At 32.1% G+C, this 19,248-nt stretch overlaps 2 protein-coding genes across 4 annotated transcripts in view; one reads left to right on the top strand and one right to left on the bottom strand.

The window, feature by feature from the left end:
- LOC123676506 overlaps positions 1-12,454 on the top strand; it is a 55,121-nt gene extending 42,667 nt beyond the window's left edge. Inside the window, exons 1-9 of one of the 3 annotated variants that reach the window (XM_045614379.1) lie at positions 1,121-1,459; positions 2,438-5,570; positions 6,220-6,325; positions 6,515-6,635; positions 6,902-7,053; positions 8,347-9,745; positions 11,072-11,189; positions 11,264-11,503; positions 11,667-12,454. In XM_045614379.1, the coding sequence (XP_045470335.1) occupies positions 2,451-5,570; positions 6,220-6,325; positions 6,515-6,635; positions 6,902-7,053; positions 8,347-9,745; positions 11,072-11,189; positions 11,264-11,503; positions 11,667-11,750 (5,340 nt within the window). In that variant the 5' untranslated portion in view covers positions 1,121-1,459; positions 2,438-2,450 and the 3' untranslated portion in view covers positions 11,751-12,454. Of the gene's footprint in view, positions 1-1,120; positions 1,460-2,437; positions 5,571-6,219; positions 6,326-6,514; positions 6,636-6,901; positions 7,054-8,346; positions 9,746-11,071; positions 11,190-11,263; positions 11,504-11,666 lie in introns of those variants that run through there. The other 2 variants (XM_045612838.1, XM_045613669.1) reach the window with 2 other exon arrangements.
- A 927-nt stretch (positions 12,455-13,381) lies between these two features.
- LOC123688862 (guanine nucleotide-binding protein G(s) subunit alpha) lies at positions 13,382-18,791 on the bottom strand. Its single transcript, XM_045627588.1, has 6 exons — positions 18,155-18,791; positions 17,919-18,083; positions 17,618-17,796; positions 15,584-15,834; positions 15,404-15,531; positions 13,382-14,551 (listed from the first exon to the last, which is right to left on the bottom strand). The coding sequence occupies exons 1-6, from the start codon at positions 18,446-18,448 to the stop codon at positions 14,405-14,407; spliced, it is 1,164 nt and encodes a 387-aa protein (XP_045483544.1). The 5' UTR covers positions 18,449-18,791; the 3' UTR covers positions 13,382-14,404.
- Between the last annotated feature and the right edge of the window lie 457 nt (positions 18,792-19,248).

The following is a 19,248-nucleotide window of genomic DNA, read 5'->3' on the forward strand; positions in this document are numbered from 1 at the left end:
GAATTTTTAGGTAATTCATTTACAGGCTTCACTCATCTACAAAAAACTCTTATAAACTGCCAAACTCAAATAGACACTGGTTAACCATAGCTAGGACATATTCAAAAAAGTGGAACTGTTGCAGTAGACTCGTCCTTATTTTGACAGGTTTTCTTTTTAGGTGTAAACCACAGAGTAATAAGCATAGATAAAGGAAGTATACGCAATTTTTACATGTCCCCAACATGGTTAGATTACATTGTTGGATTGTGATATATTTTCAAATCCACAATTTTACTATATCATTATGAATGTATATTGTATTGAATGAAATATATTTATTCGAGTGATTCTCAATTAGATATGCAAATTTGAATATTCGGAATCCGATATTTTTCCTAACTGTCGAATTTATAATAAGCAAAATATGTATTATTTTCTGTATCTACCTGCTGAAATCCAAGGTTTGGCAACTTTTGCTCTCCTAGTGTCATCGGTAGTTTCACGTCGTTTGGCGCGCTTGAAGTTTATTTTTTAATTCCTGATATATTTAGGTATTAGTTCCAAAATATTTTGAGTTGATATGAAAAGTTGATTCACTATGAGACATTTCTTTGTGGAGAAACCCGCGAATTGAGTGAAATATCGTATCATTGATATGTTTTCATTTTCGCGCGCTCCATGTCAAATTTGATAGTTCATGTTGGGGACAAAATTTGCTTACTGAAAATGACGTATGCTCCCTCTATCTATGTTTATTATTCTGAGGTGTAAACAAACGAGCGTACTAAATATTAATTCGCACACCAAACTAGCTTTGATCTGATCATGAAATGAGTGAGCACAGACGTAGTCTGGGGATCCACCGAACACATTTTAGGAACCTCTGTTCCGAATAATGGGGATCCCATGGGTATACTCTCGCAGTGACGATAGTCATATGATTCATGATGATCATTGTTGTTTGAGCGATTAAAAAACAAAGAGATCGGAGATCTGTGAATTGAACCCCCCTGGCAAGTCATAGTGATAACGTTTTTTCCACAGCCAAGGTCACAGTTATCGGCCTGTCGTATAAACTGTATCAACGTATGCATGTTGTATGTTTTCATTTGTTATCATTTCCATTGGTTCCTTGTAACTCAACACACATATAGGAATGAGTCACTTCATGTACATGTTCGTACGTCCTCTTGAACAGTCTTTGATAGATAATCGTGATAATAATTCCAAAGTTATTGAATAGATATCGAAATGGACTATTTCATACCGATGATGAGTTTAGTTTGTGTCAAGTCTCTGATTGTTCCGTTCAAAGATCAGCTCGACTGCAATTCCACATACAATCATTTATTTGAACTGTCGCGTATGAACTGAGATCACAATAATGAGGTACTTTCTAAATTGTCAATTATTTTACACCATTTGAGTTTAGCCGATTTTGCGTATTTCCTAGGTATGGAGTGAATTATGTTTAAAAGTGAGTGTTGTTTTTTTGACGTTTCTTCAATCAGAGGAGTTCTGTTGATTGTTATAAGGGCGCATTAGTGTATATTATGTGCTACCAGTGTTAAATCCAGGGGGTATTACCCCCTCAGAGTATGCCCGAAACACCCCCCGAAGATAAAAACTATCTCTCAAAATCAAAACCAATTTTGACTATCCTCCTAGATGTTTAAATATTAAGACGAACCAACTAAAGGATCTTATTTCTAATAGTTCATCGAATACTACTGAATTGATTATAACTTTTAATTATTATGTTGAACACATGGACCTATCAATAGACAATCCTTTGTTTACATTTTGGTTTGCCTTTAATATTATCTTGTCCTTTATTACACTGGCTGATTGGAACATAATATATAAGAAAGATGTTTCATTTCAGAATCAGGATTGACAATTGGGTGTCTTAGTCATAATGTGTCAACATTAATGTTGTTTATACAAAGATTATTATATGCAATGTGATGAGAACAACAGGAATAACTTACATATAACAATATCTTGTTAAGAACCCCGTGAAAGAAATTTTCTATTTACTTTATTTCACAACACAAAATACATGAAGTTTTATTTTTAAAATTTTGGTGATGAGAAACGTAATTGGTCCAAACATGAGAATGTTTAAAGTCAGTTATAATTCCCCGGAATTATTTGATTCTTATTGTTCGAAAACCTGAATTGCAAAAACCCCATTTACATGTCAAACTGAAGAATTGATCATCATCAGTGCTTCCAATGTAGAGAAAGCTTCATAAAGAAATTAGAATTTTGTCGACGTAGAACTGTAAAATTTTTATTTTTTCAAACTCAGTACATGTGGAATTATTTATTATTCTTTGGTAGACAGCACCAACTCATTATTGTAATTCTACTTTCAATTATGATTATTGTTTGAATTCTTGATTATACGCATATTGCTGTTTCCTTTAACTAATTTTGATATTTGTTTCAGGTTATATTCAGCGATGGAAAGCACCGTTGATAGTTACTTGCACAAAAAATTCAAGAAACAACTGAGCTACGAACCCAGAAACAAAAATGAGAATAAAAGTGGGCCCAAACCAACGGACCAAAACCAAGAGAAGAAAACGTTATCCTTGGAAAACAGTCATCAAGTGAAAGAAACTTTTTGTCGGACAGACAATACCCATACAGTGCCAAATACAAGTACAAATAAAGCAAATGATAGTTTAAACGTCAGAAATGACATTTCGAATGTCAATGTTCACGAATCAACTAGTAAATATGACTGCTTGAACCTAGCAAATGACAGTATAGCTTATAATACTGACGGTTTGAATGTTAACAAGTCTTCCATATCATTAGAAAATCCTATAGTCACTTTACAATCTCATAACATATCGTATGTTTCAAATATTCACAGGTATGAAGTTAATTTTGATAAAAAGTTTAGCTGTTCTGATGTCGTTAGTAACTCCCATGGACAAAAGTCTTCCATTTTAGATACTAACTTGTATAAGTACAACTACGTCAAGTCTGATGACAATGTATCACCTGAAAGGGATCAAAACAATCATGAAAGTGAAAAGAGATCGGAGGAAGTATCTCCTCAACCAGATAAAAGTTCTGGTGGAAAATATGTTTGTAATTATTGTAATTTGGCCTGTTCTAAACCTAGTGTACTACAGAAACATATCCGTGCTCACACAAACGAGAGACCATACCCTTGTGTCAGTTGCGGTTTCAGTTTTAAGACTAGATCAAATTTGTATAAACATCGTAGATCGAGAACTCATGCGAACAGAGTGCTTGGTAGTAAAGCTCGTGGGGAAGTTATAATTGAAGAACAACAGTCCAGTGCATTTGAGACCATTCCAAGTAATGAACAATCGCAGAATAACGAAACAGAACGTCCAATCGACTATAAAACCAAACTGTATAAACCGAGATTCCATACAGCTTCCAAGTTTTACCAACAAGTTTCTAAAGAAAATATAGAAGATGATAACAAACAAGCGGATCACGGTGAATCCGATATCTTATCACACCATATCAGTGAACTTATTACCAAGAACAACTCAAAGGTGAATTCCAACGATGCGTATTTGTTGAAAAGAAAACAAGATGAATATAACAGTGAATTCGCCCAAGTACCTAAAAGAGTTTTGCCTAGAGATAATGAAGGGTTGAAGGTGGCCGATGAACCTTTGAATTTAACTAACAAAGTGAGGAAAAGATGCATGAGTGAGGCTGTCGAGTCCAAGAGTTTGATAAAGGAAATATTGCTGAAGAATTTAGCATCGGACATGCAATGTCCACATTGCAAAATGATATTTCAAACTGTGACAGAGTTGGAACTGCACAAACTGCGAAACTGCAAAGGATTTGTCGCACCAGGAGCAAAGTACGCTAGAAGCAGTTCTGTTAATGTAGCCTCTATCCTTACTCAAAACAAAAATGCATTTGATAGTATGCCTCAGATGCAAGCAGTATTCCCCTTGAAATCCCCAGGACCCTTTCTGGGAAAGACACGACTCGTGGAGAGCGATAAAACTAAATCTTTTTCATTTGATGACGGTCTTCCCAATATTTCCATGTATCCGAAGGCTAAAGAAATGATTACTTCCAAATATCTGCTAGCACCATCATCTCTCCAAAATGACGTGGAGAAGAAAGCTCCAGTTAAACTCTTTGGAGGGGAAGTTAAGATATCGGAAAATATAGGTGATAACAAGCGTTTTCATATTGAAAACAACAATGACGGTTTTGAACCAAGTAACAGTTTCATGAGCTATGGAGGGAAGATGAGTGAGAATAGAGTAATAAGGAGTGGTTTGCATTCCGGTGGAACCGTTTTGACTAACAAGGGGAATTTTGATGGAGACTCGTTGAATAAAGTACAAAATGTTATAAGAATGTACGATGGTTCACCAGATTCGCCAGGTATGGATGTAGGAAAGAGAAGAATCGGTTTCAGCACGAATTTAAGTGAAAGAAAGAAACCACCAGATTTGGTCATTTCATTTTCAAGTGAAGATATCACCACCCCTAGTCCCTCCTATATGAAATACACAAACATTCTTGATTTCAGTCAAAATGCTGTTAAATTGTTGACACCTAACTTGAAACAGCCAAATTTAATGGTTCCTGGATTACCTGTTCCTAATAAATTCACATACCCTACACCGGAGAATCCTCATCCCTTGAAAATTGAAGTCGATATGGACAATAATAATCCTCATAATCTAACCCGAAGTAGTTTTTCTGACAAAACGACAACCCCAGAGAACTCAAAACTTATACATAAAAAATTCCAAGTCCCTGCACAAGAAATCGAATCTCAGCCTCTTAATATGTTTAATCCCATGAACATTGTAGTCAACGGAAAAGTTGTCAGGTATGTGCCAGGCATGCCTGGACCTATTATTGCTGAATCACCTGTTGATTCTTTATATACACGCAGTAATTTACCTTCAACTCCATCAAAAGTCTCTTCAAATTTAATAAAAATAGCCGATGTTGAAAAACCCAAAGAAAGAGACAACTCTGAAGAAACTAAAAGAATATCTTTGCCATATGCACCAAAGCTGGTCAAACCTGCAATGATGGAAAAATTAGAAATAAAGACAGATTTTCCAACTAAAAGCTTTGAATCAACCGAAATGAGATCTCCAGTTATCAAGTTAAGTGAGATGAAGTCTCCAGCAAAAGTGACTTCAGCAGAATCGAAAAAATTTGCAAGACCTAACAGTTTAGCACTCAAACCAACATCTGCATCTATGAAACAACACCACGGACTCACGCCAACCTTGCTGAATCAAATTCTGATATCTCCTGACACACCTAGGGTAGCTAAAAAGTATGTGCAGCAGTACCTAAATGGTAACTACTTCAGTTACTTGGGTTTGAAATCGACAACTAGGCAGGTGTATTGTACTTTGAACAAAACTCAACCCTCTTATGTTCCACATTTCAAGACCCTGAGTATGTATTCTGAATGGAGACAGCAAGATACGAAAACGGAAAAGTATTATGCTGCTGGTTACGATTCCAGGCAGATATCTTCAAAATATACTGTGGCACATCATAAGAATATAGATTTGATGGTCCATTCAAGTTACAAGGTTAGTAAAATAATTTTTTGGAAGATAGGTATTCATTATGTATTGTTTCTACTTTTCCAATTTATGAATAATTAAATAAATATGTATCATCATCATCAAATTTTTGGACCAAATTTGGTAGGAATTAAAATTATAGAATTTAAAACAATAATTTAATATATGTTTATAGTTGACAGATTTGAAATTATGAGATTTGGAATATTCAATCAAAGATATAATAATCTTGCAAAAAATTTGAATAATTTCCTTGATTATTATAAAAATAAAATCACTTATTGAATTAGTGTATCAATACAGCCTCTACAAGTTTCATAATTCTTTGCTGACTTCATTCTTCTCTGCATACAAAACTTCGAAGCTTAGCTATCTCCATCATTATTGCTATCAGACTAAAGGACCTACATTTCAAAAATATTGCAATGCTATGTGTTTATGTATAGACACATTTTTTTTATCTATATAATAACTTAATGAATTGCATAATTGAATTATAAGATTTGAATAGATTAACATATAAGGTTGTACAAGAACTTATCTAAAACTTCAGGTTAAAGGTTATTCAGATTTTATTAATGTTTCCAATGACATCTGAAATTAAGAAAACTATAGAAGTAGTAAAAGGAGATATGAATATAGACTTTTTTTCCAGTCTATTTCACCAGAATCTACAAGAGACAAGGATGAAACTCAAAAACCAAATTCGATTACAGGGGGCTATGAATGCAATGACGATTATACCTATATAAGAGGAAGAGGTAAATATAAGTTTGGTTTAAAATAAAATTCATACCTCTATTTTCTAATAATTATAATATTTGTGTTATTTAAGAAATTCTGGTTAGAAAAGAGTCGTCTAGTTTATTTTGAATTGTTATTAAATAACAACAAAATATTATATTCTGCATCGTTTCATCTATTAATTATCTAATTAATCTTTTCAACAGGTCGAGGCAGATATGTTTGTGAGCAATGTGGGATAAGATGCAAGAAACCTTCAATGTTAAAAAAACATATACGTACACATTCCAATGATAGACCGTATACTTGCAGTCATTGTAATTTTAGGTTGGTAAATCTAATATAAAATAAACTGGGTTTAATAAAGCTTATTCTTAATCATTAAGGAAATCAAAACTTACATTTTGCACTTTTTAGGGCTGTAACATATTCGATGATTTTTTTAGTATTAACAATTAGGTCCAACGCGGACAATCTAATATTTCCAATACATAAAAATTGAAAATCGATCAAGAAAATATCGTTCTTCGATTGAGTTAATAGTTATAATAAATATAACTCTTCAATTTTTTCAAACATATTTTTTATTTCAGTTTCAAAACAAAGGGTAACCTAACAAAACATATGAAGAGTAAAGCACATACTAAAAATTCCACAACTAGTATAGGATCCAATTCATCTACTCAACAAAGTGGAACTCCCAGCTCAGAGTCTGAAACTGAAGACAGTGGAATGGACAGCAGTGGTAAGATTTTGTGACATTATAGACAGTATTCTATATTTCGCCTTGTTAACATCCTTGTCCGTTACATATTCAGAGTAATCAGTCAATGAAGCATATTTTGATCTTTTTGTAGTTCTTCTTTGAGAGAAAGTTTAAGACATAGAATTAAAATTCTAAGCCAGAAATGCCTAGTAAGATATGAATCTGTCATTGTTGAAAAAGTGAATTCACTTATGTTCCTAAAAGGGAAGCATCTTTTGGTTCAGACAGTAGTTATAAAAAAGAAGTATCACTTTTAGATTTTTGGCCTTTGGAACTTGAATTCTTCTTCAAAATAATCGTTCAAAATCAAATGCGAAGTTGGTTCAATAATCATTGATAATTCTCAAAATATTTTCAAAAGATTTTCGAGTCTTATAGACAATTAAGCGACAGAGCTAATCCTGACACAGAAAGATATTGATTTAGAGAACACATCTGCTTTTCCTAACTCACACAAGTTTATTCTACAGCTTATAAGAGCCTAGGAAAATTTTTATTAGTAACACTAATATAATAAAATTGAAGTTTAATTCTGTCTTCTTCTCTTATACATTAATTATGTAGTAGATTAACCTAGGCGTCTTCATAATAGTTTTGTCTTAATGATTTCTAAATGTTACTTTGCAAATACCATTCTAGTTAATTATCAAATATATTATTATTATATTATTTTCATATGTAAGAACAACTACCTGATATAAGTTGATTTAGAAAATATACACTGATACTACTACAACCAGTCAAAAAAATTCTTTGTGAAATTATTTTTATCTCTAAGTTGTCATCTTCTTTATAGTCAGGTCGCATTGTAATTCAGTTTGTTCACAGTATTCATTTTGTCAGTTCATCTCAAGTATACTGTGATTTTAGCATTTGTTAAAAATATCAAACATAATATAATATGCCTCTTATTGCAACTGGAATGTTACATAATTATTCAATAGAACAAAATTTATGGAAAGGAAACATATGGATTTTGTGCCACGGTAACGAATTTCTAACCAACAAATAGTAAAGATTAACTATCATATTCTCCTGACATGGCTCCTCTTTCCAGATCCAAAAAAAAATTACCAGTTTATTTTAACAACTAATACTTTTAGTCAATAGAAAATTTACGAAGAATACCCGATTTATCAAAGTATCTTATTTGGAGTGGTAAAGCTTGATCTGCAAGATTAATGCATATAAATATATTTTCATATTCATCATTACTTTACAAACATTTAATACATAGAATACATTTTCTAAAATCCATCATTATCTTTGCAGATGAATCAACAAGACATCAGGAGCATGAAGCCGCATATGGTTTGCTATCTTTGTCTCAAAAGTCCACTCACAATATTACAACCAACTCCTTTTCTCCAACTACGAGTGCTTTAGCAGATCAGTCCCCACATCAGATAACAATTGACGCCGCCAATAGAATAATGAACACAGAAGAAATTGCTTTCGTTTCCAAAACAAATTATGCGAAAAATAAGTGTCTAGAACAGCCTACTGCATTGAAGCTGAACATCATGGATATTGGTATACCATTGCCTGAGGAAAAGAAAACAACTGACGTTAATTCTGTTACGCTGGTTTTAGGAAAATCTAGCCAGAATAGACCACTAACTTATCCCTACATAATGTCAGATGTTATATTGGATGAACCTATGAGTGTTAGCTCAGAGAATACAGACAATTCGAGTCGATATGAGTTGAAATCTCCGGACACTTCAGAACCAAAATGTATCACACAGTTTCATGTTATACAAAGGTATGCTTCAAGCGAAAAAGAAAGTACTTCGAAAGAAGTATCAAGAGAAACTATTGAAACTTTCAAAAACCTTCCTGAACCTTCATTCCCAAAAGAAAGGTTAACTGCTGCGCATTATCCATTGGAGAGGAATGAAAGAAGCGTTATAGTCACCCAGAATTTGAGAACTCCAAATATCCCACATAACCCTGAAATACCATCACCATCTATAAAGATCAATGACAATATTGTTTTCAATGGTACCTTTAAAGAGAAGAGAAAAAGGAAATTGATGGATGATACTGAATTTTGTCCTAAAAATTCAAAAATGGATGAAGTGATCGATTTATCATTAAGTACTGTACAGAAAAACGATTCTAGTGTGAATTCAAAATTGAATAGTAAAAGTGGTGATATGTATCAGAAGTATGAACTTGATCATCATAAAAATAATGAAAACTCATTGCCTAAAGAAAACTCTAAGTTATCTGAATCAGAATACAAAAATGTGGAATACAGCATGCAGTATCCAAAAATTAATGGAAACGTACTGATTTTGAAAAATGTGGGTGTACCTAACGAAGATTCCAATGAAATTGCTAACATAAATTCGAACTACCTTGTCGAACCACAGGCAATTGCTGTATCGAAGTCTGATTCTCCAAAATTATTTGGAGAGTTTGATAATAGTGCAATGGAAACTTTGGCTGATATCGCAACTAAACAGGTGAAACTGGAGAAAAATGCTATGGCAAAGAGTGTGGCTTCAGAGTATTTAAAATTAGCAACTAAAAATGAAATTCCAACTGGTGAAAATGAAATGTTCCAACCGATAAGCAAGGAAGTGAACGATCTGATTGTCAAGCCAGAAGGAAATAAGAGCTGTACTATATGCTCCAAGAGTTTCAGCAAACCTTCACAACTTCGGTAAGATTTACATTTCATGTGCTTTCTTTCTGGTTTATTATTTTCAATAATAAACTTTTGGCATTGTTTGAGGAAAAAGAATTTCAACCTACCATGAAATTTTCATAGTTAACGTTTTGAAATGTTCAGAATCTAAACATCGAATAAAAAAAATTCGTCCATCCGCCGTCCAGAGCTTTGCAAAAATCAAGTTTGATACCGCATTGATTCTCCAAGTTCCTGAATATGATCCATGAATTTTTGAGACAAAAAATCAAGGACTCAAATTTTGAATAAACGATATTTACAGAAATAGACTGCTTATGTGTTATCACAAATCGGTTGCGAAATCGGATTCCAATTTATCCATGTACTATAATAGATTTTTTAAAAATTTGTGTGAAAAAAACATTTTAAAAATCAAACACAAATCAAAAAAAGATATGTATAAAAATGTTCCGAGTTCATACTATCTTTCATTCTAAAAAAAAACAATAATATGAAAAGTAATTAAAAAATTATCGAACAATTTTTTTATTGGAGACTTTACAGAACAAAATAACCACGCATAACAATTTTTTTTTTCAAAATCTGGTTGCCAAATCGTATAATAGGACTGTCCTAGATGGTAATATGGAATAAAAACAAATTTCATTGTAGTTTCATTTCACTTTTGGACCATAAGGATAATTCGATTCCCACAACTGTTTTATTAGACTCATTAGGGTTTGCGGATCCCAGGTTAGAAAATGCTGGCATTAATACATATATCAAGCTCTCTACATTCAATGTATATGTTCTTCGAAACTTGATAAGTTTGAATTCAAATATTTCGTATTTTTAGTTCCATGAATTAAGGATCTTAACATGTTTGTCTGTTACTTAGCCAATGTTTGCTTTGCAGTCTTGGCTAGACTTCTTAATACATTGAGAAAATTTCAAAATAATGTAATGTTGTGCAAGATTAATGTAAAATGAGATTTGTATGTTTTCAAAGGTGAAACATTACTCCAAACAATGAATCAGGCAAAACAAGCTTATTGTGTAAATATCCGCGTCAACGTTCTAATCCACCCACTTATTAAACCGCAGAGCGATTTACGATTAAATCGAAAATGGTAACAGACATTTGGGAGCATTTAGCTCAAAAGCCAACAAATCAGCTTATAGAATATATGAATTATTCTGATTGCTTGTCATTGTTTTCTATAATAAAAAAATTCAATAAGCCAATTCCAGTCCAATAGGGATGTTGAGCGGTAATAAGTGTATAAATTCAATAAGAATATAAAGTTTTAATTATCCTCATGCATATATATTGAATAATTTTTTCTCTACTTCTTTCAGATTACATATGAATGTTCATTACCTGGAAAGGCCTTTTAGATGCGAACCCTGTTCTGTTAGTTTTCGAACAAAAGGTCACCTTCAGAAGCATGAGAGAAGTGCTAGTCATCATAACAAAGTGAGTCAAATTCAATTTTGTTCCATATATTCAACTATTTTACGTTCTTTGGATGTAATAAATTTTTTTTTCAGTTATCATCCTCACCCGCCCAGTCATCGTCTGAACCACGCCCATTCAAGTGTACAGACTGTAATATTGCTTTTCGAATACACGGACATCTGGCCAAACACCTCCGGTCCAAAATGCACATCATGAAACTTGAGTGTTTGGCTAAAATACCATTCGGTCTGTATGCTGAGCTGGAACGATCAAATAGCTTGCTTACAGAAATAAACACAGCTGATGGGGACCAATGTCTAGATAGCCTGAAGGTGAGTCGAAATAAAATGCTCATAATTCATTAATTCTTCCTATGAAGAATTATGGAATCATATTTATGTAATTAAACATATGAAACTTATTTTAATCGAATGCAATATACTTTGTATATATAATGACCATCTCTCAATGTACTAATTTAATTTTTTCTTACAGGCTTTAGCGAAAAAAGTCTTCATGAACGACCCGGCCAAACTGAAAAATTTAGTAAAATCATCTGTGGTAGTAGAAACTGAGTAATTTGAATTATTTTTTAGATGAATTTCGCAAGACTGAAATGATATAGAGAAAATCTTTACATTTTATAATGATTATTTTAAATTTGCTGAACTAAAAAAAAAACATTTTTAAAATATTCTTATTAGATGGACCCCTATTCTGATGTGTCAAATATTTTTATGTGATATGAAATTGTTTAGAATTTGTTTTGGTTAATTGGTATCTTTTTCTCATTAGAATTTATACTTAGGCTGATTATAAAATTTTAATGATCATTATTGTAGTAAAATTGAATTGAGTGCCATGTTAATATAGAAGAAAATTTCAGTTGTTTTGTAAATAGTCGTTACTGCTTATGTATGATGTATTGAGGAGAAAATTCGATTTAATTCTGGTGGTCTTCAATGATTTTTTAGAATTCTGTAATCAGTCCTCACATTAAGCCATAATCGAATTGGTTATAACGGGAATTTAAAGTATTGATCTTAATTAAGATTGTCATTCTGTAATTATTATTTTACCTACATTTAGGTATCTTACAAGTTTAGTTTCAGGTTAAGTTTCATAAAATATTGTAATGCTGTTTCAGGTACAACATGTTTCATTTCTCTTGTACATATCTGTTAATATTAGCTCTTAAGTACAATTGTGCAACTCTGTTTATATTGTTTCATTTGTTGAAAAAAGTACAAGACTACTTGTTAATAAATATTTTGTTTGATTTATTTTTTCTTGTGATTCAACATTTTTCAATACTTATCCCCTTGTAAACTTAATATTCCTTTAATGCATTACATTTTTATTGACATTGGATGCAAGTTCTTGATTGTGCTGGAATAGTTATTTATAATACAAGTGCAGAAGGCATTGATATTCTTCCACGAGTTCAAAATTCAAAAACGAGCCACGAAGTGGCGAGTTTTGGAATGAACGAGTGGTAGAATGAGCCTTCTCTACGAGTATTATACATTATTTTCTCTAATTCATTGCATTTTCATCGAAATGAATGAAATATTTCCATAAATATAATTTAGTGATTTTTGCATTGACAAATGTTGGTTGGCAGAACTGATTTCTTTAAGGCAAATTGATGAATTGACAGATAAAGCCGTGGCGGAAAGTTCGGAGTACCAACATAGAATAATGAAATATAACCATGAAAACTGGGCGTTTCTGATATATTCTCGCACGATTTTGTTCTACAAGATGTGGAAGAATGAACGGAATAACCACAGAATTAGAGAAATTAAATATTTTAATTGACCAAAAAAAAGATGGACTTTCGTAAGGGGCATACAGAATCATACATAGTAAAAAGTTCTACTTCATAGCTATTAAACATCCATTTTTGAGAAATTTGAACTATATATATTTTGGTTTCATTATATTCGTCCAGCAAAAATTAATTGCCATCAAGAATATGAAAACATGATAAGAATCTACACAAATAGAATTAATTATTCTCAGGGACATTAGAAAGTTATCTTCCCAAAATATTGAGAGGTAAAATTTGGTTCTCACGAAACTTATCGAAAATGAAAGTTGTTATCATACCTTCCTTTGAAAATGAGGTAAATTCAGTATTCTTCACCTATAAGCTATGAATAACACACTTCATCAAAAGATACAAAAAAAGTCAATGGAAAAAAATATCCATTTTTCGTATGTTTATTTTTTTATTTTCTATAACAATTGCACTAACTAAATTTATTTTTTTATAATCAAAAAATAGCTAATAGATTAATATAACACAGAATTATTTGAATAAATATTATTTTCACTCAATTCAAATGTTAACTCTAGAGGGTAGTACTTCAGAATCAGAGATGTATGTCATGCAATTTAATTTTTCTAAGTTGCAATAACATGAAATATGGATCTAATTTAATAAAATCAGTATTTACATTCTTTGAAATAGTGCAAAGTGTCATTTGGTATTCCTTTTGGATTATTTTTCTATATATTTTTAAATTGAGAATATAATATAATTTTTATATATAATTTTTCGATAAGAAATCTAAAATCCAGTATGATCAGACTTTTGTTCCTATATTATCAAATAAATTGTCTATAGCTATTGAGATAAACTATCACTTACTAAGCACATTGATTGCCATCAAAAACACTGTCAAAGGACTTATTTAAAGAGGCACAGCTTAGATAAAAATTTACAATTTATGAACACATTAGAACAAACTAAAATTTTTATAACATCATTACATATTTATTAATTGTATAGAAATATATATATATATATATATAATATAGGATTAAATAAATACATCAAAATAATACTGAGACTAAAATAATACTTATCAATTTCAGAATCTTCATTTGTCAAATTTAATGTCCCACTTTCTGAATAACTTAGTATTTTGGAGAACAGATGATTGTTTGAATTCAGGTAAAATAAATCAGTCTATAAGACAAAAAAGATTGAACTGAATGAATAAATTTTTACTTTATTATTAAATTGCTCTTAAAGATTCTTTCATATTAAGCTCATTGTTTCTTAAATATATAATCTCTGCTTATATATAGACTTTGTAATACACTACATTAAAATAATTTCAATTGTGTAGAAAAACACATACTTTTATTTCCATCAAATATTTCCATAAAATGAAAATATTGATCAGAAATGTATCTTCTACTTAACGATACTTTTCTTATGACTAAAGCAAATCAAATTCTTTCAAATATTTCCACTGAATACTGTCCCTGCAATCATCAAATACTCTTTTTATGTTTTCAGTATCCACAGCACATGTGAAATGAGGATAAAGACGATGGTCTGCATGATTGGTATGTTTACAAATTTTCTGAAATTATTAAAATTTAAAGAATAAAATAATTCATTTAGGGTATAGTACTATTTAGATAATTTAGTTAATGTGAAAATATTGCACAATATAACAAGCGTTCATTTAAATTCGTGGTCAAGTCAAGAGTGCCGTCTCCACAGCACTCTTGACCATGAAAATTATATGACATGACAAATGCCATGATATTTAATTTTAAAAAATAATGGGCGCGTTCAGCAGACTCAACAATTGTTGAGCAGTTGTCAATATTCTTTGAATTTTCTACTGAACACATTCTATCAGTTTCCGCTACGGAGCGGTCGCCATCTTTGGTTGCGAATTTATTTTATGCTACTTTTTGGTAACATGTTGAGTAACTGACATTAGTGACAGTTGCAACAGTGATATGGGTAGCAATTTAAATTTCAAATATAGCAATAATGAAAACTGAAATATACGTTTATTAACATTCTGAAATGTTACTCTAAATAAATTTCTCATATATTGAACAATAAAAATGTAATAATACTGTAAGGAAACTTGGAAATAAAAATCGGTAAACATAAAATTTTCTCTCATCATAACGCAACCTTCAAAAACGACCCACAGAACCTATTGTTGTCAAGAAAAGGAACAACTTGTCCAGCAGAGAATACTAACGTTACCAAACTGATACCTATACATAGCAAAGCTACTTACGCTATCGATCTTTCTGCTGAACGCGCCCAATGACATTTGTTTACAGAATCACAAACTGTCTAGGTGAGTGGAAGAATGTCATTAGCAAAATTGCCAAAGCAACAAATTTATACAAATCAATAAATTTGCCATCAAAATTTTCTCTTATACGAACATCTAAAAAAATATTACCTCAAATTCATTCCTGATATAATACTTTGCCCTTGTTACTTCAGAAGATTCGTTCAAATCATGCTTTGCATCTTCCGGAGTTTTGAATGCCTTAAACTCAGGGAAATATCGCTCCAATTTTCTTCTACCTAAAAACAAAAAATATTATTTGATGCAATTACATGAATTTATTACTAATACCTGACAAAATTTTTCCGCTGAATATATCTTGTTTATTTAAGAATAGAATAACAGAAATTGTTTTTAGCCACCTATTATTCCACACCACTTTGAACAGATCTAAACTTTCAGTTAGTCTATTTTTCGTTTCATCTTCTCTTAATACCATGTCATAAGAGCTACAGTCTGTCACAAAAATTATTGCAGTTACATCATTGAAGCAGAGAAACCATTTACAGCGTTCTTCTCGTTGACCCCCCACATCAATCATTCTGAAAACATCAATACTATAAAAAATAAGAAACAAAATAAATGTTTTTACACAATCAATAAAAAATTTGCTACAAATCAAACACATTTCAAAACAGGTCTCCAGTCAATTCAAAACCTTGACAATAAAACAACTTAAAATTTCCATGGTGTAGTAGCAAAACATACCTAGGCATTACTGTCTATGGTGTACAACTTTGCTTCCGCCGTTTTGCAATAGATAGCTGTAGCGGTAAGTGGTAGTCGAAACAAATAGATCATATGTGTCATACAATAAGCTTAGGTATTTGTAAATATAACGCCATCGAAATATCAGTCGATTTGTGTCTGCATCATAAAGTTATTCTCGATTAAACATAAATAAATAAATAAACTTTATTCATCAAGTACAAATCTCATGAATAACCTTCCCATCAACATGATTACATGTCACCTCACTAGCCAAATTTTCGTCATTTGCGGGAGGTTTTAGTTTTCTGCTATAATATCAAGAAATCTGCGGCTGAGGCTCATCGAATGCTCTCAAATACCTATGGTGAGGCCGCTATTAGTGAGAGATCGTGCCGAGAGTGGTTTCAACGCTTCAAGAACGGTGATTGTGACGTCCAAGACCAGCATGACGGTAGAACAGAGAAGGTTTTCGAAGATGCAGAATTGGAGGCATTACTTGATCAAGACTCGTGCCAAACGCAACAAGAATTAGCAGGATCATTGGAAGTGACGCAACAAGCCATTTCAAAACGCCTGAAAGTCATGGGAATGATTCAGAAACAAGGAAATTGGGTGCCGTATAAGTTGAAGCCGAGATATGTTAACGGCGTTTGTTTGTTCAAAAACAGCTACTTGCAAGGCAAAGATGGAAGGGATTTCTGCATCGCATTGTGATTGGAGATGAAAAATGGGTTCATTACGATAATCCCAAGTGCAGAAAATCATGGGGATATCCCGGCCATGCTTCCACGTCGACGGCCAAACCGAATATTCACGGTTCCAAGGTCATGCTCAGTATTTGGTGGGACCAGCTCGGCGTAGTGTATTATGAGTTGTTAAAACCGACTGAAACAATCACAGGCAATCGCTATCGAACGCAATAAATGCGTTTGAGCCGAGCATTGAAGGACAATTGGCTGCAATACAACGAGAGACATGATAAAGTAATTTTACAACATGACAATGCTCGACCCCATGTTGAAAAAGTGGTCAAGACATACTTGGAAAAGTTGAAACGGGAAGTTCTACCCCACCAGATGTTGCTGCCTCGGACTATCACTTGTTTCGATCAATGGCACACGGCCTGGGTGACCAGTACTTCTGGTCTTATGAAGAAGTAAAAACTTGGATCGTTTCGTGGATGGCTTGAAAAAAATGACCAGTTTTTTCAACGTGGGATTCGTAGGATGCCCAAAAGATGGGAGAAAGTAGTGGCCAGCGATGGACAATTCATGAATCATAAATGTATAACCAGTTTTTTACAATAAAGCCTCGAATTTCGGAAAAAAACGGCGGAAGCAAAGTTGTAAAAATTTCACAACTAATTTATCATTTCAGATAATACATTTTAAGGACTCATGTTATTGGATAAATTCATGAGCCATTTGCCTATTCATTCTTAGTGGAACTAATGTTCAGAATTATTAAAAATAATTGTTTTAACATCTGAAAAAATAATGAGGGAAAAACATAATGGGGGGTTTGAGTCCGGCTAGAGGAGGTACTTTTTCTGGAATTAAAAAAAGCATTGTAATTTTGAAGCATCAGATGAAAATTTAAATTGATTACACTTACCTGAATTTAACATTACTAACTTGAAATACCAACTCATAAATTTCTCTTGTAAGTACTCTACACCTTAAAATGTCTTGTTCAGTTGGTACATAGTTTTCTTTCCGAATGTCATCTAGTCTTTCGATGAAATACTGTGCGCTATCTATCAATTGGAATTCATTACTTCTCTCAAAAGCAGCCTAAAAAAAATCTTCACTTTAAAGAAAATGTTTGAATTTGAAAGATTTATAAAACTCCTATTTTGTTTGTTGATTACATTCGCATTATGACAGAATCAGAATACATGCTTTATAAAAAATACCTGTACTCCTTTGTCCTTCCACAGAGAAGAGCAAAAATTATAGAATTCTTCTGGCAATTTTTCACTTTGATATGATTGTGATAAAATCCAATTTGCTTTTTCCCTATTATCAGGGTCTGCAATTTCAATTGTAGGACTCAACTTGGGCATAGCTTCAAGAATGCTCTGAAAATTAATGTTTTGAAGAGTCCAGAAAAAAGATCTTAAATTTAAAATCAAACAAGTTGTGTACTCACAACAATTGATTCCACTAGATTTCCTCTTATATCATTTCTTTTTTCAATTCTCATCTTCTCAGAGAAGTTTTTGACATGTATTAAATACATTTGCTTGATAACTGTGGACTTGCCAGACTCACCGGCTCCTAATAACAGGAGCCGGTGGGCCTTCTGGAATTCTTTTCTCTCTTTTCCAAGTTGTCTATCTATTTCATCACTCTTTTGCTTCCCCATTGCATCATCTGGAGAAGGCGTATAAAAGCATGGTAGCAATGGAAAAATACACCCACAATCCAAAATTCTTTCTGACATATTACATTATGTCCCTTCTGTTCTTTCGAAAAAAATACACATCTTGTATCTATTTCGGGAAGTCCATTTATTTTTGAAATCCAAATAAAAAGTGATGTTTACTTAAGTACATATTATCTCATTATTCGAATAAACAGAACATAAATACAAGGTTATTTTGTTACTGTAAATGTAAACAAATCTGAATATTATTTATACTGTTCATGCGATATATTATTTATATATTCGTAGAATAAAAAATACTCTATCGTTAAATAATCTTTGTATATTCAAGTACTTCAACATCCATGTTTAAAAATTCAAAGGGTTTGCTTTCGCCTCGCCACTGAGCAATATTTTGAATCTGATAAGAGTTGAGGTTAATTTCTGTTTTGACAGGTAAATTTCATAGAATTAATAATATCTTATATTTTTGGACTCAAACTCGTTATACCGAAATTGAATATATCGCTCACCCTGATTTCCAATAGCTCTATTAATTATCACTACAGATTTGATGTATATCATAGCTCGCACTGAAAAGCTACTTTAATATTTGAAAAAAATATGTGAAAAAAATTACAAAAAAAGTTTTTAATATGCATTTTATGAAAAGTGCCTTAAAAAATCTGCCTGCTGCAAATGTTAGCAGGCGGATTTTTGCGTTCTGGTCTGCTTAGTGGACGCTTACCTTTAGAAATGAAAAAAAGATTATTTTTCGAATCTAGAAAATACATTGGGATCTTAGAATATCTCTATTTTCAAGAAATAGTCAGTCAACCTTAACATGAAGAATTATTTTTTCAACGTGCGTTCTTCTT

Source organism: Harmonia axyridis, chromosome 1 (genome assembly GCF_914767665.1).
Source record: "Harmonia axyridis chromosome 1, icHarAxyr1.1, whole genome shotgun sequence".
Taxonomy (NCBI): domain Eukaryota; kingdom Metazoa; phylum Arthropoda; class Insecta; order Coleoptera; family Coccinellidae; genus Harmonia; species Harmonia axyridis.